The 23,313-nt window shown below is 39.3% G+C and overlaps 1 protein-coding gene across 1 annotated transcript; it reads right to left on the bottom strand.

Moving 5' to 3' along the window:
• Positions 1-1,842: 1,842 nt before the first annotated feature.
• On the bottom strand, positions 1,843-21,036 carry tfpia (tissue factor pathway inhibitor a). Its single transcript, XM_078795273.1, has 8 exons — positions 20,967-21,036; positions 20,678-20,867; positions 12,590-12,793; positions 6,023-6,199; positions 3,980-4,048; positions 3,358-3,420; positions 2,305-2,493; positions 1,843-2,216 (listed from the first exon to the last, which is right to left on the bottom strand). The coding sequence occupies exons 2-8, from the start codon at positions 20,757-20,759 to the stop codon at positions 2,149-2,151; spliced, it is 852 nt and encodes a 283-aa protein (XP_078651399.1). The 5' UTR covers positions 20,760-20,867; positions 20,967-21,036; the 3' UTR covers positions 1,843-2,148.
• Between the last annotated feature and the right edge of the window lie 2,277 nt (positions 21,037-23,313).

The raw sequence follows: 23,313 nt of genomic DNA, 5'->3' as shown, positions 1-23,313 counted from the left end.
GTGGTTTTCTTCTTGGAACTCTTGCCATGCAGGCCGTTTATTCCCAGTGTCTTTCTTATGGTGGAGTCATGGACACTGACTTTAACTGAGGAAAGTCAGGCATGCATTTCTTTGGATGTTGTTGTGGGGTCTTTTGTGACCTCTTGGTCGTCACTGTGCTCTTGGGTTAATTTTAGTTAGCCGGGCACTCCTGGGAAGGTTTACCGCTTTCCCCATTTGTGGATAATGGCTCTCACTGTGGTTCGCTCAAGTCCCAAAGCTTGAAAAATGGCTTTATTGACTAATAATTAAATGTGTTTGATTTCTGATGGAACATTTAAGTATGCAAAAAATAAGAAATCAGGAGGGGGCAAACAGTTTTTCACACCACTTTATATATACATATATATATATATATATATATATATATATATATATATATATACATATATATACATATATATATATATACATACATATATATACACACACACATATATATATATATATATATACATACACACACACACACACATATACGTATATATATATATATATACACACACATATATATATATATATATATACTGTGTGTATGTTTGTTTTCTTTCAGCTTTTTCCTGATCTTGAAGTCGCCACAGCGGATCTTTTGATCCGCATATTGAGTTTAGGCCCTTTATATTCCGGATGCCCTTCCCGATGCTTACTCATGGAGATTTGAACCCACACACAAACATACATAGCAAAGCCTTGCGTTTTTAGTTACTAGAATCAATATTTTTCACATTTTTTCTGTTCAATTTGATTTCTACAATGTGCCGTGGTCTTCGGACACCCCTGCATAAGGACAATACTCAAAAGTAATAACTGCTTAACATAAAAAGGCTTATAACATTCCACAATCAAATCACTACTACTACTACTACTACTATAACAATAATTGATGCTTCAGGTGGGGCAGTGCCCTCTACTAATTTAATATCCAGTATTAAAACATCATGGTTCTAGACTCCATCGATTTTCTATACCGCTAATCCTCACTGGGGTTGCGGGGGTATGCTGGAGCCTATCCCAGCTGTCTTCGGGCGAGACTCTAAAATTATTACGACAGTATGCCAGTAGTAAAGCCTGTGATTGTTCTGCTTCTTGCTGTACATCAAGTCATAGATGAATAAAAATATATTTGAAGGCGACACAGCCGACACACGTTGATTGCTCATCGAAAACGATTAATGTCAGGTCAATAGGGTAAACAAAATTAACACCTCTCATATAGGAAGTGGTGAAATTGATAGCAAAGTATATTCTTGATACAACTTGTCAAGCTCCTAAACCTTCCACCCAGCTCACGTCCGAACCCTGAACTCCTAACTCTGACCTGCCAGGGGAGGCTGTAAAACTGTTTTTTTTTTATTCTGTTTTTTGTCGTTCAATTATGGAACTTATGCTCAATTATGGAACTCCTATATTTGACTTATATAAACCATAATAATGCCATAATGTTTCTTGTCAATTTAAGTCACAATATACCAAACCAAAGAGTAAATTCCAGTATGTCACCTCCCTGCTGTCTTCATGCCATGAAAAGAGAACAATGAAAACAATGAAGCGTTAGTTACATTTTGAAGAAACATGAATATTTAAGTCAACACTGCCACCTAGTGCTTTGTAAAAGCATCACCATTTTAAAGATTTAAAATTGACGGTAATATGAACTAGCAGTAGAATGTTTGTGCTGTGGTATATTGTACAAATAAACACGTCCCATGCCTTCGTCTTTAAACTAATTAAACTGACTATTGTACTGTGGAGAGCAATTAAGACTGTGGATATCTCCACTACTGTGGAAAAACAAACTGCATAGAAGGTACAGTATTTAATAAAGTGCAAATACAAGCTGCATATACATTCTGTGCTCATAAAAGTTACTTGTCAAATATAAAAGCAAATACATTTTCTTTCCAACACAGTTAAATTTTGCAAAACAAATGTGTCAATTACTTGGTGAAATCGTGAGCATAATAAAATTGCACTATAAAATGTGGTCAGTACATATGATTACAGTGTATTATCAAACCGACTGCAAGGCCCAAATATTGAAACAATATGCAGATAAATACAGGGGGCTGAGAAATGCGGAATCCAGTGCCAAATTTGAAAAAAAAGGGTTCAGGTGGAGCTATTAAGAATGTTGTGAAAATGTTCCTTGCTCATTCGGATCATCTTCATTCCACGATCTGCAGAACGAAAAAAACAAGTGTCAAATGTGCAACACAGACTTTTGAAATAAAACAAAGCACTTCTAGATTATCATCAGAAAAATACCCTTTCGAATTTTAATGCATTTCTTGACACATTGTCTGCGGTGTTTAAAATTGTTGTTGTTTCCTCCGCAGCCGCTGTAGTGGAACACGTGGCACCTCTTGGTCTTGGGATTGTACGCGAACCTGCGCTCCTGGCTGAGGCAAGCGCCACTGTCCACGGGACTGAAGCACAGGCCCGGCAGATGTGAGTCTGGAAGTCACAATTGGAAATGAAACAATTCTGTCTTGGAGGTATTCTAAGCAAACAATGATGACAGGTGGAAATCAGCCAGTTGCAAGACAGCGACTTGCATGTTCATGTTGTTACAACAGATGTTTAATTAGCTTGGCTGCTGGTGAGGAAGCAAAATTCAAATTTGGGTCTCGGGTAGTAAAAACCTCGACCTTATGGGAAGCAGGTTGTAAAGCTGTGCATCTCGCTGTTGCCACAAGGTGTCAGTGTTTGATTTCAAAGGTGCAGCATTTCAAGGTCACATACTAACACCATATGACTCAATGCAATAAAATGGATTGGCGGGTATTCCAGGACAATAGCTGTTGTGTTTTGGACATTCAGGAGCCCAAATACATATTCCAATCATGAATCTTGTATAAATCTTACTCCTGCTGGAATAGCATAGGACGTGAGTTCATTGCAGACACGTAATAAGTGTTGACAAACGAAAGCATCCAGCTCCTTTTCACCCTTTAACACAGACAAGTGCACATCTGTACAGTCTCTACCCCAGTTCCTTAATAATTCCTCCAGGTAATATGGGGATTCCCTCAGAATTAAGCATGAACTTTTTTTCGACACCAAGTTTCATTGGAATTTCTTTACCACAATGAAATACAACAGGCAACTCAATGTAGCCACAAACTGCCATAGCCATAATTGTTGCCCTTTATTCTTAGTCTGCTGTACAGAATCATTTGGTGAAGAAAATATTGACTCTTGTTGCACAAAATCCTTGAAATTGCCACACGAGTGCACACTCACACTCTACCCTAATCTTTACTTCCAAAACACATGGAAATGCATGTGACATTGTGCTTTGGCATGCATGCCACTTACCTGTTGATGGGCTTGGATCAGTATCATTCATTTGCACCACAGCATTGTTGGCTGTTGGCTCATCTGAGAAATACACGACAAACATCTAAGAATAGGGTAGACATTGTATTTTCACACTGTTTCCATAGTTTGGCTGTATATCGTATATATTTGTATATTGTTAATTTGACATAGACTGCCTTTAAATTAAAGTGTGGTTGGTGGGTGAGTTTTTGACAACACTTGGTGGCTGCAATAATTGACTGGGTTGAGTTTGTGTTGCGGTAAGACACACAAATTGAATGATACAGAGCTTTGTGTTACAGAATACTTTTCAACACACATCTTCCTTGGAGATGTTTTACAGATGTGTCTGTAACTAATGTGCAACTACAGTATAATAATATAATACCTGTGTGGATTGAGAAATGAGAGATATTTTAGACAGCGCAATTGTTTAATTAAGACACTGAGTATATCCATAATACATATAGTATATCTATGTATATAACAGCAACTGATTCACGTCGTCATCCCCAAATTGCCAAAAAGCAAAAATTACTTTAATATATTGGAAATGTTACGAATGGCATTCAGAAACATTATATAACACCTCAAGGGTGAAATACTATCGGAGTCTCACCAGTTAGTATGGTTGGTTGCACATCACTGATGTCTCTAGAACTGGTCTGGAGGGGGACTTCCACTTTTTCTAGTGAGCCCAAAGAGGGGTAAACAGACAAATCATGAATCAAGTCTACAAAAGCTGAGTTACTCTGTAGAGTATTGTCTCATTAACCCAGGCCAGCTGTTTTATCCTTTTTTTTTAAAATTGGTACAGACAGACAACCTTAAATAGGGAGGTTTTTTAATGCATGCATTTAGTACAAACGAGACTGCCATTAGAATTGGTCACAGTCCAACAACTTGCTGTTATTTTCTTTGGCAATTTTACTGTCCAAATGACTTCTTAGTTGTGCCTCAGTCTGGGATAATGGAATGCACTTTGACATCATTTAAATGCTAAATCATTTGGAATGCAATTTCATGGTCAGCCTTAATTTATCAGGAAGTTCTCTGAGGTAGAACTATTTTCTCTTTGGATATTTCAGTCGTCATCCACTATGGCTTCACTGTATTACTCTATATTATATTGCTGTTCCTCACTGTTTCGTGGTTGACTATCATTTGTTGAAAATGGGTGTATTTAAGCAAATTGTATTTCCTTTTAAGCATAAAGCATTTTCAAGAATAGAAATGTCAAATTGCAAAACTAAACTACCAATATAAGATTTATGATGTAATAGCATAACTATTCCATTTATGAGAAACCCTACTTTGGGAAAGTCTACTTATCATGGTTGGGTCTGGAACCAATTAATCAAGATCGATGAGGGATTACTGTCATTTAATAAAAGTATCATGCAATAGAAGCCGATGAAACAAAAATTGACGAACCTCTGGCTAAAAATGGAGGTCTTCATTTTAGATATATAGTGGTATATAAAAGCATTTGCTTCCTTCCCAAGTGTTGATTTTGTCATACTTAATGTTTCAGATCATCAAACCAATTTCAATACTCAGTGACAGCACAACTGAACACAAAAATGTAGTTTTTAAATGAAACTTTTTGTTATTACGGGTGACAAAAAAACATAACTGAGATTAAGAAAGATCTATCAGTCTACAAAAGGTTGTAAAGTCGTTTCTCAAACTTTGGGAGTCCAGCAAACCACAGTGAGAACCATTAAACACAAATGGCGAGAAAACATGGAGCAGTGGTCAACCTTCCCCCAACAGCGCAGCAACGACACATTCACGAGGTCACAAAAGACCCCACAACAGCATTCAAAGAACTGCAGACCTCACAAAAAACACTGCTGAACAAAAAGAACATTAAGGCTCATCTCAATTTTGCCAGCAAACATCTTGATGATCCCCAAGACCTTTGGGAAAATATCGGTCGAATGAGTAAAACATTTTGGAAAATGTGTGTCTAGGCCTGTCACGATAAAATAAAAAAATAAAAAAAATCAGGTCGGTAATTATGAGCCCTCAATAAATTGACATATACAGTAAGTGAATGCGCGTCTGCGCCATCAGTCTCTCTGTGCTACAACGGCTGGAGACAAGTTCACTCTGCATGTGCCTGTGTGCACTGGCTCTATATGAAATGAACACAGAAGAGGGTGAGCACCTTCTCAGCTATTAAGCCTCTTTGGGCTACACGAGTGCAAGCAGTTAGCAAGCAGACACGGATATGAATGAAGGCACAAAGGAGATTGTAAGTCGAATGCCACAGTTCCAGTGTGAATATACAGCGCAGCATTCCTCCTGTCCAGTCAAGACTTACTGAGATAAATGGAACCTTGAATTCTGCTGTCTACCAAAAAAGGAGAATATCCGGCCATCTGTTCTTGACCTCAGGCTGAAACGAACTTGGAGTCTGCAGCAGGACAATGATCCAGAACACACTAGCAAGTCCTGCACATTGTGTTCAATTGTGTTGTCATAGACTAAGTATTAGTCTATTAAGACATATAGTTTGATGATCTGAAACATTTACGTGACAACAAAAAAGAACCCAGGAGGGTGGCAAACACTTTTTCACACTACTGTAGAATTGAAAAAGGATCCGCTTGTTGATATCACAGTCTTATATTGTAAAAAGTTGATCCTGACCCACCTTGGTTTTGACATTTTGTATGACACTCTGCCATGCTTCTAAAGTTGTTGGCATTGCCAAAGCAACCCCCATAAAAGAAACGCTTGCATTGCTGACTGTTGCTGTCGAAGAAGTAACGTGCCAGCAACCCGCGGCAGGGACCTGGAGCTTCTGGCAAATGACAGGGGCTCTTGTCATCTACAAACGGAACAAAGAAGGAGAGAGGGAGAGCAAGATCATGTCACAATGGAGAAACGTGTAGCTGCAGAAACCTAAGAAATCTATGCTGCTTTGTAAACAAATATTATCGTGACATGTTTGACAATGGCACAGAGGCGACTCAGGATGCCAGGTCCTTCTGGCGGATCTCCTCAGCTACCAGGCCACCTGCCTCCTGGCCTCTTACTCAAGGTGCAGTGCACCTGCTTTTGAACACTTTACCTCCCATGAAATATGAAAATGTACCACAATGAATGCATAAGATGAAAGCAGCATGCTGTCGTTTGGAACAGTGATAGACGCTTCAAGGATCAACTCTGCACTTCAGGTAAGGAACATTACTAAATATCAAATAATCATCATTCTGTTGAAACTCTTACTCTTGCACTTGTACCTTCCAGAAAACCCCAAAACAAGACCGTAAACTTGTGGTGTCCTAAGTGTGGCCTGTGGTCCATTTTTGGCATGTAACTTGTTCTTTATTGGCCCGGGGCTTATTCGTAAAATGTAACTTGTTATTCATGAAATATATTATTAGGTATTACGGCAGTTTGTTTTGTCACCTTTAACAAAGGATATCTAGCTTATAGTACAATATACTGACTTGTGTTTTAGTATCTATAATGTACACAAAGTGGCCTCCAAATCCTTAAATTGTTCTGTATGCTATATAAATATTAAAATTTTTGAGAAATGCATTTATCTGAGAATTACCTGTCAGTAGACGGCAACTGCATTTTAATGCTAATGATATATATACCTGTATAATAAATATTTATTTTTACAAAAACTGTAACAAAACCGTGGCCCATAAATCAAATACAGACCAAAATCAAAACTTCCCGGCGAAAACTCTGATTCTGAATAAATGTACCGTTAACACCCTGAACAACCCACTCTCAACACGAAACTTTAGCAACTTTCTATATAACAAAACAAGTGCCACGAGGCATGCTGGGAAGCAGAGATGGTCTACAAGTGGAATACTTGATGTGACCCTGCCCTTTTTAGTAAGGTGTCAAAAAAATAACAAGGACTTTTACGTGTCATAATAGATGATAAAATACATGCAACATAAAATGGTAAGAAGCACTGCTATCATATCTAAACTATTGTGTGGCGGTACAGGGAAGTAATTATAAAAGCACACTCCACTCACTAACCACACTGCAAAAAGGGATAATCCATCATACAAAACACACAAAGCCCTTTTTCCTAAAATCAACAAGTTAAACACAAGTCGTGAGCAGACTGAACAGATCAATAAATCCTGAGACATGGAGGAGTCAGATTAAAAATGCTTTGCTTCTTCTGACTACTTTGGTCCTTAATTTTAATTCAGTTCAGCATTTTTGAAATACACTAAACCATTACCAGGGCGGCACGGCGGACTAGTGGTTACGCACAGACCTCACAGCTAGGAGGACCGGGGTTCAATTCCCACCCTTGGCCATGTGTGGAGTTTGCATGTTCTCCCCGTGCATGCGTGGTACTCCGGTACTTTCTCCGGGTACTCCGGTTTCCTCCCACATTCCAAAAACATGCTAGGTTAATTGGCCAGTCCAAATTGTATGAGTATGTGAGTGTGAATGGTTGTTTGTCTATATGTGCCCTGTGATTGGCTGGCGACCAGTCCAGGGTGTACCTCGCCTCTCGCCTGAAGACAGCTGGGATAGGCTCCAGCACCCCCCGCGACCCTCGTGAGGAAAAAGCGGTAGAAAATGAATGAATAAACCATTACCATCGGAAACAGCAGTGCCATAGCTCATATGCATCAAGCCTTCGCAAAACCAAGTGAGTGATTGCCACACCACCTATGGAAAGCAAAGTAAAGCAAGCAAGAAACTCATCATCCCCAAAATATCGACATAAGGCATTAGATCCCGAGCCTGCACGCAAGATGCATTAAATGAACTGCAGACCCACTTTGCAGTCACTAACCACCTGCTCACAGCAAGCCCACTTCCTGTCTCCACAGCTATGTATATCATCTGATTCCCAGATCCACTCCCATGGACATGGAAAGGGCAACAACAACATCTTTATGTTCCCTTTGTGTAACTCTGCTGTCTTGTGCAGCATCTCAGCTCCCATTTTGTCTACAGGATTTATTTAAAACTACTATACATTGTCAGCATTGGCCAAATCTTGATGTGTGCTTGCTATTTGTTATATGTCTGAATAAGAGGGTGTAACATAATTTAAATGGAGATAACTGGATCTGTTTTCCAAAGTGAATTCAGGTTGTATTTATTCTGCACTTTTGTGGAATTTTGCCTATCATCCATGTCCATTCTTCTATGTGAGACATGAACACATAAGCCTCTCTTTTCTGTGTGTTCTACAGACATAAAAACATATAAAAAGAGACCGCTCATTAGTGCATGTAATGGGAAACATGTATTCCGCCTGTAAAGCCTTGTGAGAAAACCTCCAGAAAACCAACCAACAATGCTACAACGATGTATAATGTGACATGTGTATTAACGAATACAGTGACATTGTTATCATTATTATTATTAACATTGTTATGCCAAACTGCATTACTACTGTATTGACACCTTGCGACACCACACCGGCTTTCACCATACACTCGTCTGCATCGCGCTCTCAATGGCTCGGGCCACAACCAAAAAGGTAAGGCTACATATTAGAGCTGCCTCCCCTGCTGCTGTGTTTTTAGTTTTGAGTTTGGAAAATGTAACGCTATGTGTAGGTGTTCGTTTCCATGTTCCTATGTAAAATCCAAAAGTTGAAATTCGCAAAAATGTGCAGTTTTCCTTTATCAATCTACATGGTTGCTTGCCCTTTCTTAGTGTGTAGAAGTTGATGGTAAACGGGACGGAAGTGTCATGGAGGGTTGTCTGCTGCCTGCTGTTTATTTGATAAGCAAGCAAAGACAAATGACACTTTATGCCAAATGAAATGCATCACCTTGCAGCACTATTTGCAAAATATTTTCAGTTGTAAGAAATGGAACCACACAAGCTGTGACTGACTAATTATCATTCTGGGGTGCTAGTTCAACACACAGTGAAAAAATAATGTGTCATTCAAGAAGCGGTGCTGCTTCTAAAATATATTTTGTGTGAGGAGTCGGCTAATGCACGACTGGCTTTGAGCAGCTAATCCCCTCTGAAATTAAAACAATGAGGCTTAGCTTACTTAGCAAATGTCAACAATAATGTGGAGGTGGAATAAGGGGTATAGTATTAACAAAATCATAATGATAATAATCTAGGCTCCAGCATAGTCCTGCGACCCGAGGATAAGTGGCATTGAAGATGGATGGATAATGACAGTAATAAACATCACAATCATAAATTACAGTAATCTCACAATACTTTGAAATATAAACCAAAAACATAGCTGATGACATCCATAAGCCAGTACAGAGGAAAGTTTTTTGTTGTTAATTCCTTTCAAGAGGTTAGGCAAAAACTGAAACATGCAAAAAAAAAAAAAAAAAAAAACAGGCAATTTTTCCCATAGGAAATAATGTCAAACCAATGAAACCATTCCAGAAACACAAAAATATTAGCAAAATGTAAAGATGTAATAATGTGTAAGAGTAGAGTTAAGAGTTTGTAGATTGCTATTACAGCAATATCAATAAAGTTGATAAATATTCATAAACAAATCTAATTATGTTATACTGTAGTTGATATTTCTTTTGATGATAAGTGAGTACATAACATGTAAATGATTTAAATAATCATAGGGCATGAAGAATAGGTAAGTAAGTGCAGGTGTAATTTGACATAGCAAAGTATGCACCCTGCAGTTCAGGATTTATGGCTCCATAAAGAATAACAGTGTTTCACTGCAACCAAATACCTTTGCATTAATTTACTTAGTGGTACAAGACATTTTATCATTTGGACTCATTTTGCGACTACAACTTTTGACTATAAGTACTTTGTTTGTTCATTTTCCATTTCATGCATGTGCTGTATATCTGAGCTGAAGATGCCAAGTTGACTGACAATTCAGGGTTTTTTCTTAATAGTGTGGCTCCTCTAACCAGGTCTGTAGTTTGTAAAAGAAATGTGTTGAAATACAATGACTTCTAAGCTGAAAATGCTTTTATTTTGAATGTATACCACTAAGGAGGTCATTCAAGTGCAATTACAGGTGAAGACAGAAAGTGGCGAGGATGTAACCAGAGAGAAAGAGTGACTACTCACCAAAATCTAAGTGAGTACACAGAAACCATACAAGGGCAACCCAATTTAGTTGAACTCTTTGACACAAACCGCCCCCCACCCTGTCATCCACAATCCTTATGTGAGACATGAACACACATCTTCCGAAAAAAGGCAAAGGTAATTAATGCACATAATGGGACACACAAATTCTGCCTATAAAGCTTTCTGAAAAAAACTCCAAAGCCTCTGCTTTCTGGGCATTAATTACCAGCCTCATTTATCTGTTTGTATATCTTTAGAACACACAGAAAACACATGTGTGTCTCTGTTTGTGGATGATGGGTAAAATAAAAAACTGCAGTTTTCCTTGACATATGAGCACTGGCAGAGCTAATCAGGGAAATATACTCAATATGTAAAGTGTTTCTGTAATCAACCTTGGGTGTTGTTTTTGTAGCCATTAAAGCTGGAGGACCGTTACAGAGAGTGCATACTGACATTTGCTTGTTAAATCTTAAAGGGGACTTATTATGCTCATTGTATTGCGTTGTGGGCTCCTAGGGAGTAGGTACACACGATAACCCGCACAGAAAGCTTTCTAGATCTTCCAGAATGTGCACCTATTGGAGCAGTATTTCCTTGGATTTACAAAAAAGTCTGTTTGAATTTATTCCACCCACAGCCCACCTCCGGGCAAGCCCACTCTAGTGTGTTTGGTGACACTCATCTTGTACAGCAAATAGCTTGGACAGCTTGGACCCAGTCACACCCATATAAGGAAGTCACCAGCTGAAACCGAGCGTTCAGAGCCCTCCCAAATTTCTTTTAGAGCTCACTTCCAAAAGGCGCAAGTGTAAAAAGCCTAATAGGCCTCCTTTAAATACCATACGGCAGCACTAATAGTTAAGAAGTTTATGATGATGCTTACAACGATAATGATGCTATTAATGTACATCTGTTGTAAAAAAAAAAATTGAGTTGATAAAGAGCCATCTACAATCTTCTCAGCACTTCTGAAGTTCAGGAAGGTTAAATTACACAAAAGCTTGACAGTGACAGTGTGGTAAAAATTGAGTTGATAAAGAGCCATCTACAATCTTCTCAGCACTTCTGAAGTTCAGGAAGGTTAAATTACACAAAAGCTTGACAGTGACAGTGTGGTGTATTATGACTGAACCCCAGGTTTCGGTCGATGAAATGATGTCAGCCGCTCAGTCAAAAATGGGGTTTTGCATTAACCATGATTTGTTTGTTAAGGATTGGACATTGAAAAGTAAAACTTTTGAGAACGCTTGAATTCACTCCTCTGAGTCATTCGGATGTTTAATGGAAAACTTCAGATGAGTCTGTACATGTGCCCTTTTGTGCAGTGTAGCCTTGCAGGCAGTGTGGGATCTTAATCCAGCACAGGAAAGAGTTCTACCAATGTTTTTTTCACTTTTCTCAGAATGATCCTTATCCACGAGGTGAGATCATGCATGAAGCTCCATAGTGAGGGCAATCGAATGTAATGTAATCGTTCCATTTTCAAATTATCAGTGGTCTCTATCTCACGATGAGGCTGATTGTGTCTTGCTGATGGGAGATGAACTTTTCGGAACAGCGTCATTCTAGTGGTTTGATGAAACACAAACACCTGAACAGCACAGCTGTATGCACTGGAAGAAACGGAAAAAATTGGCTTTACTTGACTCACCATATCATTTTGCAGTATGGCATGTTCTCACAAGCCATCACCCCATCCTGCCTGAAATCATCTACCGTCATCCCTATCCGAAAAGGACAGCCTCAGTGACTACAGACAGTTGCACTTCTGCCTTGAGTAATGAAATGTTTCCAGATACTCGTCTATCAGCACACCTGTCTTCCACTGATCTAACTGATATACCAATTATATTATTGTGTCTTTTTTATGTATTTTAGCTTGGCCATATTGTAAATCACCCCACGACCTCAATATAAAATACATCAATAAATGGCCAATGTATTGTATTCTTTATTGTTTTTATTCTTTACTTTGATAAACACATGGAAGTGCAAGTGGTGATGTGCTTTTGCACATGCACGTCACTTCCCAGACACTCTGCGTTCACATTAACATGTTGCATTTGTTTGGTAATGTGAACAACCAAAAATGTGATTTGAACAACAAATCCGAACTGCGCATCATACGTAGCCTTGGAGTTTTTACAGTCAACAATCAACACTATCATGCACTCACCTGAGACAATGCATGTTTCTTCACACATCTCCAAGGTTTCAAAGTTGTTGGCATTTCCTCCACAACCTCCATATTCAAACAGCTCACACTGGCCCGTGTCAACATTAAAGAAGTATTTGTCCCTAATGGCCCTGCAAGGCCCTGGGTCCTGTTTAAGGGCACACAGCTCCTTGAAGATGAACAGTTCAGGTAACGGTCCCTCTTCTGAAAAACAAATAAAAAGAAAAAATATTCATGGCATTGTATAAAATGTGTCTTTAATGTCAGTGGTCTGACATTCTTAAACCCATTTACTTCAACGATGAGAGAAGGCGTCACTCCTTACATATCTATCTTCTCACAGCTAGTTCTTATATTAACACAATGATGTCCGTCTCCCCTGAGGTTGAAGTATTAACAGTAGTGTTGTATTAGTTTGTTCGTGTGTCTTATACTAATGAGTAAGATAATGGCACCATAATAATAATTTGTCAAACATTTGTCAACTTTGTCAACAATCAAAGTAAAAGTGACGTTAAATGTTAATTTATCCCTTTTGTTCGTCATTTATATTGAGTTTTCTGCATGTAAAACTATGATTTGAAACCTATTAAAGTGTGTTGTGTTAACATTTGAGTGTCTCAGGCCGAGAACAGACCCTCGGAAATCCCTTGGATTCATGATATATATAATTGGTAGAGATGATGGTAGACATGATCCTTGTATACAAATTGCACAACAGAGTGTTGTGTCAGACTAAAACAGCAGGTTTTGCACTGCCAGTATTTTTAGAGAAATATTATCAGTTCAAGCTGTTTATAATGAAATTTCTTGCCATTGGCATTGTTGAGTATTCTCAGTTGTTGCCATTATAAGATTGGATTTTTTGCAGAGTATGTGTTTTTTCATGTAGTTTATCGTACAACCCTAAAGAAATGCATTAAAAAGTTTGGAAATGGAGTTTTCCTTCCTGCAAGGTACACATTTTAATACAAGTTGGAACTGCTATAATCGAAACAATCAGACCATCGTGGCCTGACAGGGTAGGAAGGCCAGCAGCCTACCACTGCAATCTGTCAGATTTTAATTTATAACCGTGGACTGGGGGACACTTATCAAATTGTCCAAATGTACGTGTGCTGAAGTATTTGGTCCCCTGACGAGTGTTGCATCCATGAGGTGGGATGGGAGCAGAAAACGGGGGTGTGAGAAGATATACCAGGGTGTGACAAGATTTCTCTTTGAGGAAAAATGTATCATGAGAACAGAGTAGCCAGAACCCAATCAGATTGAACTATGGCCTCGCTACTATGAATAATACGGCAATATGGAAGTGGCCATCAATCCATTGTCTATGCCGATTATGCTCATTAGGGTCACGGAGGTATGCTGGAGGTCTATCCCAGCTGACTTTGGACTCGAGGCAGGGTCCACCCTGGACTGATTGGGAAGTGGCAGTGTGGCATAATTGGAAGTGCACATTAAGTGCTTCAGACAAACTTGCAATGAAACCTACCTTGATGTTCATAGCATCATTGTGATGTGTGGCTGATGTCCTAGCAGAAGCTGTAGTAATACTACATTTGATCAACTTTAAATATTTGTCAGATCAAACCATGTACATGTTCAGACTTGTCTGCACACTGCACCCTTAATCATCGAGTTGTTCTTTTGACACTCATTGCATTCTCAGCGTAGAGATCCGTGTAGACAATTTAGCAAGTATTTGGTAATTACTGTACATACAAGCTATCAACAAGAGTTAAAGCATCCCCAAAGCAGGCATGTGGAAGTAAGCCCCACTCTGTACAGCCATGCAATACACATCTCAATTTTGCCCATCATCCACAATCCTGCTGTCATTGGGATACACCTATTTCGACTATGAAGCCTTCTAAAAAACTACCAACGTTGCATTGTTTGATATAAAATACATGCTGTGATCAGGCATTAACACATACAGTGATGATAACATGTAATAGTACTAACACAACACATCGCTGACTGCTTGCCGCAGCGTCATTCACAGACAGAAGAGTGGATACGTACCTCTCAATTTCACTACAAACACTCAACAAGAAGCGTGTTTGGTCAGTCTAAATGAAAAAGGTACTATAGTGAGAGGGGAAAAAAATATATGAAGAAAATGTTAACGGATGTAAGCTTCTAAGAAACCTATTTGTTGTTTGATCCTCCACAGTACTTTACTGGAGGATCAAATCTGGCGTACTCCTTCTCAGTGGCATTAAATAATCTGACAGCAAAAGTACACGCCTTTGGGAGAAATCTGTAGGCATTTCTTTAAACAATACAAGCTTTTTGAGTCTTTGTGACTGGGAAAAAAATGACTCCTCAAGGTACAATATAATGATGATGGTGTATGTGTCTATGAATATATCTGGCTACAAAGTACGCTACCCACACAAAGTTAGAGATATGCATAATTGCTATGTTAGAGAACAGAAAGTTGTGTGTTAAGCGCCTTAATCATTGAACATGTTAGTACATTTTAGGTTAATCGTGAATTGTATGTGAAATATCCTTAACATCTTGTGAGTAGTATACAACGAAGATTGTTTAGTGCCAGAGCAGCTGTCACGGTTTTGCACAAAATAGAAGGGGCCACAGGAAAATCACAGAAAAATGTGTGATGCATTCATTTTTAATCAGAACCTGCATGCTAATGTGGCAGGTGATGAGGGAGGCGAAATGCACAGACTGAGTCGATTGTTGCATTATCGCTCGAGAGGCTTTGTCGACCTATTTGTCCAAATCAGATAACATTCATCACAGTTTGTGTTTACTTCCACGGCCTCAGAAGAGTCCTATCTTGTTCTTATTGGAAAGATAAACAACAACACCTCCCTTTGTATTACTATTATATATCTTTACTAAATCTAAGTCGAGACCTATTGCCAGAAGCCCACTCTTAACAACCAAGTACAATAAAGCTCTTAAGTTTTACTGATTTTTAGCTGTTAGCACAATGCAAAAGTGGGTCTGTTCTGTAATGTACTGTTAGATTATCTGAATTTTGTGTCGCAAAATTCTGTTCTGTGAAACTAGGGTTGTATAAAGCAGATGTAAAACAAAGTCGGTACTGAAGTGGGTAGTGAAACACTTACAACTTTCATCATGTATATAATTGAGGTAATGTATACCTGGTGTTATTGCTGCAATTGAAATAAAAAAATACATTTTGTGTACTGTTAAAAACCTCAAATAATATGTTTTATCATGCCACGTACTGTATTTAGCAAGCGTCTCCATTGGCTGCCATGTACTTTTACTTCTGACCAAAACATCAACCTTTGTGCACCGCAGGAACTGAACAAGAAATTTTCTGATTTATCTGGGTACACATTAAAACACTAACAACTGATTATATCTCTGTGGTTTCACAGACTACAGGTCAAAATCATGACCAATTACAATCTGCATTTGTTGTTGTTGGCAGTCTAATATTGCTTTGTGCCTTCATTTTAAAGAAAGTACAGCAATATTGTCTGCTGGAAAAAAAAGATTCAAAAATGATCATTAAGCCTGAACTGTATTGTTGCCGTGTAAATTATTACAGCCGAACTAGTTCTCTGAAGAGAATGCTTTTATTCGGTAATAAGGCCACAGACAGGGTAGGGTTGCGTCACGAAGACCATTAGAAATGCAAGCCAGTGCGCAAAGGGGACAAAGTTCAAACAAATGAACTGAGATGTTACGAGATACAAAATGACACCAATTACACTTAATTTTGTCATTTTCATCACAGGCAAAGCTATTACCACCTAATTAAGACAGTGAGGTCTGAATGGCACTTCCAAAGAGACACACAAAGACAGCAAACGCTCAGGAATACATTCTTTTCTGAGTTGTACTCCTTTACTGTTGTAGAAATATCCCTTTGAAGTAAACACAAAAATGTGATTGGATAATCTCTGTAGATTGTGATTAATATTAAATTGGAAAGATTCTAATTAGCAAATTCAGATCCTATGACACAGACGAAACCACTTCACTTAAGAAAGACTTAAAGATGCAGGAAATGTTGTCATAGCCTTCAACAGATAGGCACTTGGAAAAACTTTACAGGCTCAGTCAAGATAACACTATCGTTTTTGAAGAAACTCCAGTTCAATGACTCACAAGGAAAATGTCCCCATGTCTCCAAATGATAAACTGACTGTACCAAACAAAACCGAAACAGTTTAGAAATATATATTTTTAAACCAAACAAAAGACCGTAACCACAAATAAACTGTTGCACCTTTTCTCCTTGGTTGGTGTGATGTCCCTTTTTCTTAGTGAAACCTACAAATGTGATTCGTTTTACAAACAACATTAATGGCTCAAATTTTTAATAACTGCATATATTCAGACACAGCTAGACTGTGTCTTCAGTCAGCGTATTATCAGGAGCTGTCATATCAAAAATTCAAAGATTTCAGCAAATAAACAGTTTCTCAGCAGCAGCTCTGGTTCTGAATTTGTGTGTGTCAGGAAATAAATGATGTGGCCATACACCATGCTATGTTTACTGTGTGTACTTCAAAGGCATAGTATTTAATAATTCTATCGCCTTGCCACCCACTCAAAAAATACAGAAAAGGGTTTTAAATCACATTTTAATAATAATTTAGCATTACAGTTAATCCACAAATTGCTCCATGTACATTTGGGTTACATAACTTATCATAATAACCTCATGCCCCCCCACAAAAAAACACGTGCTTGTGACTCTTTTGTACTTTTGAAAATGTACAGTATGTAAACCATTAATTATGACAATTGACTAGATCTCTGCGATACCAAACCAGTAGACATGTGATTTCAATAGCAGGGAGCTGCTCTCAAGCACTTTTAAATAAAATCTGGAAAGCAAAATATTTGACATTAATACAATAAGGGGAATATGAGAAAGGATGAGGAACAAGCAGACCACATAAACCAGGCGTGTCCGTACTGAAAAATGAAAGGATGCAGGGCCACTTTGCTATTTTTTTGGGCAATCATTTTTATATTTCGGTATAGCAGTATGAATTCCTCCAATGAAAAGAAAACGACTTATACCCTTATAAATAATAAGCAAAAAAATATTGAGTTGATGGAACTGTTTTTCCTCCGACTGCGTGCCGCGGCATACTGTAAAGACGTATTAGCACCTCAAGTCTACCACAGAATGGTCCAGCGGCGGCAGAGAAAGCAGAGCAAACAACAAACTAACCAAAAGTGTCAATAGCTTCTTGCAAAGCACACCACAACAACCAACGCGGTGTATCATTTAAAACAGGTAAGGTTGTGATGCCAGCTTCATTTTACATCCCCACTGTGGATTTCCATCCAAGAAATTAGGCTGCTAACTGCGAGTTTTGGCAAGCTGTCGTTTTTCAAGCCATGTTGTTCCAATTTGATGTGCACTTTGTTCATCTAATTATCTCTGTCACTGTCAGGTTCATAACTAATGCTATATTCATTCTACATTCTAATGCTACATTCCAATACATTCTAATGCTACATTCATTCATCTACATTTTATTCTAACAGTCACCAAATAAATTAAGATACTTTTTTTGCGCACCTACTATGTTTATAAAGTATCTGAGTGTTTGAGCCCTTTTGTTTGAGGTGGAAAAAATTGTAAATGAGATGAGTTTATTTGTAGGGATGGGCATGAGCTAACAAATCAGATTTGACTATGAAAATCGTCGGTCAAAGACAGCCCTACATTAGCTCAATTTTACTTTTTCACGATGTTTTTTTTTTACATTGTGTCTGTTATTTAAAAAAAAATATGTACCTTTCATATTTTTTGGAAAGAGGGTGCACTTACAAATTCAGCAGGGCACCACCATGCAAACCACAGAGCTCATTGTAAAGACCATAGCTTTTGCAACAAAGCTCTGAATTATTCCCATAATAGCTCGGACAGGAAACTGCTTTCAGTTGATAGCTTGTGTCAAATGTCTTCCAAAGCCCCGGAAGACTGAGAAAAGATACCACTATCAGAAAAGCAAATTCCAATGAGTCATTAAGCTATGTGACAGGGCAGTGTCTTCATTACTTTAAAGCGGACCCATTATGCTCAGTTTTCGACCCTTTGTATTGAGTTGGGGATTCCTATAGAGCAGCTACAAAAAACACCCACACATAAAGCTTTCTAGTTCTTCCAGAATGTGCAGCTGTTCAGTTGTATTTCTTTGGATTTCGTGGCTCCCAGAGATGGTCTGTTTTAATGTATTCCATCCACGACCCAACTCCAGGCATGCCCACTCCGCTGTAGTTGGTCACACTAGTGAGTGCTTAAAAGCAATTCCAAGCTACGAATGGTACAGGAGTTAAATCACTTACAAAGTAAACTTCACTCCTCACTAAGTTACAGATACAGGCATGAGTCCGTTTTCATCAAACCCCAGTTTAAAAGGGTCAAGATGTTGAATCGTTCTGGGAAAGAAAACCCACAGCTCCGTATGTCAACAGGGAATCCAATGCTTAATAGATCCTGCTTTAACAGGAAGAAAGGAAACAGACACAGAGATACACACTGAAGAAAGATGATTAAAGGATTCCCTGGCCAGATTATATCCATAGTGTACCAACCCTAAAAGTACCACTATCCATTCTTCACAGAGAGTGAGTCCCCAACATGTAGATGCTTTGTTTGGGCACTCGATTACATGGATTGAATGGCAAAGAGACTAGTTTGTTCGGCGCAATATGAAACATTGTACAAAAATCAAGACAGGTTTTTGGTGAAAACCAAGATTAAATGCAACAATTAAATGATTAATCCATTATCCAAGTAATTCAGAACTATATGAATATTTTTTTAACCTCTGATTTCAGCCTCTCAAAGGTGAATATTTTTTAATTTCCTATGTCATCCATGAAAACAGAGTATTTGAATATGTTTCATATTAATTTGGTCTAACCAATTAATCAAAACAACAAACCACCAAATCCGGTGGCATACGAAAACTAATGTACCACTATATTAGAACTGGGTGTGACCGTGTAGTCTACTCCACTCTTTTATAATGTAAGAATACAATAACTGAAGAAGACAATTAAGTTTTTCTCAAGGTGACCCTGGATGCATCTGAAGTAGGCATAAATGTGGCTCCTATGCAAGCATAGTAGGCTGCTACACTAAACAGCAGTCCATCTGAGCAAGCAATAGCTTTCTGATCAAATCGGAGAAAAACAGCAAAGACTCAAACTCAAAGACTCAAAGACTCAAATACATAAATCTCAATGTACGCAAAGTTGTGATTCACAATTTTTAGAACCGTTGAAAGAAACACTCACAAAGAGACAGCAGTTGAGAGTAATCAAAGGTTAGAAAATAAACTGATATGGCCACAATAAATATGACTCAACTCACATTCATGCTGCTCATCCATCACCTGTATCACAACACTTGTGTCACACCCAAATGAGAACCACTACACTGCACTCCAACATTGCTCAGAGGTGAAAGTCATGCAGGGACAGATCTGATCATATTTCATAAAACAGCATTTTATGTGGGTGATGGAAGAAGACATTAACCTAAAAATTAAACTGACAGAGAAGCATTCATGCATGCTTATTGTATATTTTGTATCCCCTTTTGACAGTGCCAACGACTGTTGCTTATTGTAAAAGCAGCCGAAATGAACCCATTTTCCTGTTGTCTATGTCCTTATGCCTGAACTGCAAGCGAACATCTATATAATTGCATGTCTCTATATATATTGCGACTCAATGTTTATGCCGCCACTGTTAGTAAAGTGTACAGAATCGTCTGCCCCATATAAATGTGGATTTTGTGTCAATGAGACACATTTTAAATTATCATAAATGCATTGAAATTGACACTATACAGTCGAGTAAACGTCATTATGTATAGGATCATGATGACTGATTGTGATACAATTATATGTAAACACAGTGGCAGTGTTTCCTGTACTCGTTGAAAATGTTCAAAATCGTTCCATTATTTTGTGATTTTGCAAAATCACAAGAAAGTAGTTTGTACTTGGAGACACTTTATGCGCAACTTCCAGGACGTAAACATAACATTGGCTCCACATGATGCAGCGGTTAAAATTAAAAGTCCGTTCTTTTTCTTCTTACCTTGTTTGGCTTTGCCGAAGGTCCCAAAAAGGCAGGGGAGCCAAAAGACAGATAAAACGCAACACTCGTTGGACAGAAACATGCTGGTGATAGCAGGGCAGCCTGGTCCAAACTGACACTTTGGACGTTCGGAAAACTTGTCCCCTTCAACTTGTGGGCGCGTACTTCCGGTTGATGGAGCCGTGCCAACCTGCAAGCACCAAGATAGTGCAATAAAAAATTAACGGTCGTTTCCTTTCGGAAGAGGAATAGATACTGTATTAATACATACATGACAATAATACTTTACCGTCTCAAAAATACGTACACACCACAAATATCTTAAAATATGCCCTATACAGCTTTGTGCTAAGTGAGTGATTGTCCTATTTCAGTCACGTGACAACCCCAGGAAGCGGCTTCCCCGAAATGACAGCAAGTCAAGTAACCTATCTTATTTACAGAAAAAATGTTGCCATTAAAAGTTATTTTGAAGGCCGAATAGCAGATATAATGTGTTACATTAAAATTGAATTATTAACTTTATTAACTTTATTAATAGTTACATTTGATGTATATTCAAAAATATGCATGTTAAGCTAATTGAAGAGTCTGTATAGCCCATAAGTGTGAATATGAGTGTGAAAGTTTGTTTGTGTCCTGGAACATCACACATTTTTTATTTGATGTAACATATAACATGACACATTTTTAATGTGCCGCATAGTGGCGTTGTGGTTACCATGTTGGCCACACAGTCAGAAGATCAGCAAGATCTGGGTTTGAGTCTCTGTGATGGCATCTCTGTGTGGAGTTTGCATGTTCTTTCTGTGCGTGTGTGGGTTTTTGTCCGGGAACTCCAGTTTCCTCCCACATTCCGAAAATATGCATGTTAGGTTAACTGGAGACTCTAAATTGTCTGTAGGTATGATTGTGAGTGTGAATGGGTATTTTGTTTATGTGTTCCCTGCAATTGGCTGGCGACCAGTCCAGTCCAGTGTGTACCCTGTCGCTCGCCCCAAGTCACCTGGGATAGGCTCCAGCATACCCCCTAATGAGGACACAGTCATGGACACAGTCAAACACTTTCAAATGACTTTAACCATCTGCTGGCTGTATTTGAGCGAATGGTCTTCTCTTTTGTTTGCTTTAATTAGAGTGCTGCTGTCACCAAAAAATGTTTGGAAAAAAACATTTCAAAATGAAGAATTAAATTCGGAAAAACAACCATAACAACAATAAAATAAGTGGTAAACGAAGTTGCGATTTACACTGGGACAAGGAGCCCTTCTCAGCTCCTTGTCCCAGCAGATGAGGAGGCACACCCAGGAGATGCCGTACAAATGTCCCTATTTTTACAAGTTTCTCAACCCCCGCCATTTTAGCTGTGATGTCACACCAAGGAGCGGACTCAACCAAACAGACCCATAAATGCACAGCAAAGTGAACAAAGTGTAATATTCACAACAATATGACTGATATCGTGGCGACAGGCCCCGAACCAGATGGTGGACACCAGAGGTCAGGGCCGCCGTCAAGCTGAAGAAGGAGTCCTATCGAGCATTGATGGCTTGTGGGACTCCGGAAGCAGCTGGCAGGTACCATCAGGCCAAATGGTTCGCAGCTTTGGCGGTTGTCGAGGCAAAAACACAGGTGTGGGAGGAATTCGGTGAGGCCATAGAGCACCACTTTCGGTCGGCCTCGAAGATTAGTTCTGGCAAACCATCCGGCACCTCAGAAAAGGGAAGCAGTGCCCAGTCCACACTGTTTACAGTGGAGACGGGGGCCTGCTGACCTCGACTGGGGATGTAGTCGGACAGTGGAAGGAATACTTCTTCTCAATCCCACTGACATACCTCCCATAGAGGAAGCAGAGTCTGAGGACACATACGTGGACAGTGCCATCACCGTGGCTGAGGTATCTCAGCAAGGTGGTTAAAACGCTCCTCAGTGGCAAAGCTCCAGGGGTGGATGAGTTCCGCCCAGAATTCCTCAAGGCTCTGGATGTTGAGGGACTGTCTTGGCTGACACGTCTCTTCAACATTGCATGGAAGTCGGGAACAGTACCTTTGGATTGGCAGATCGGGGTGGTGGTCCCCCTTTTCAAGAAGGGTGACCGGAGGGTGTGTTTCAACTATAGGGGGATCACACTCCTCGGCCTCCCTGGGAAAGTCTATTCCAGGGTGCTGGAGAGAAGGGTACGAGCGTTGGTCGAACCTCTGATACAAGAGGTCCAATGCGGTTTTCGTCCTGGTCGTGGAACACTGGACCAGCTCTACACCCTCACAAGGGTGCTTGAGGGTGCATGGGAGTTTGCCCAACCAGTCTACATGTGCTTTGTAGACCTGGAAAAGGCATTCGACCGTGTCCCTCGTAGCTTCCTTTGGGGGGTGCTCCGGGAGTACGGGATTGGTGGCGTGCTACTACGTGCTATCCGGTCCTTGTACAAACGGGGCAGGAGTCTGGTTCACATTGCCAGTAGTAAGTCAAGCCTGTTTCCAGTAAATGTTGGCCTCCGCCAAGGCTGCCCTTTGTCACCGATTCTGTTCACAATTTTCATGGACAGAATTTCTACGCGCAGCCAAGGTGTTGAGGAAGTCTGGCCTTAGAATTTCATCTCTGCTATTTGCAGATGATGTGGTTCTTATGGCCTCTTT

The sequence above is a fragment of the Doryrhamphus excisus genome, linkage group LG12 (genome assembly GCF_037039965.1).
Source record: "Doryrhamphus excisus strain RoL-2023G ecotype Guam linkage group LG12, RoL_Dexc_Guam_v1.1, whole genome shotgun sequence".
NCBI lineage: Eukaryota > Metazoa > Chordata > Actinopteri > Syngnathiformes > Syngnathidae > Doryrhamphus > Doryrhamphus excisus.
This window is presented reverse-complemented; position numbering and strand designations above follow the sequence as displayed.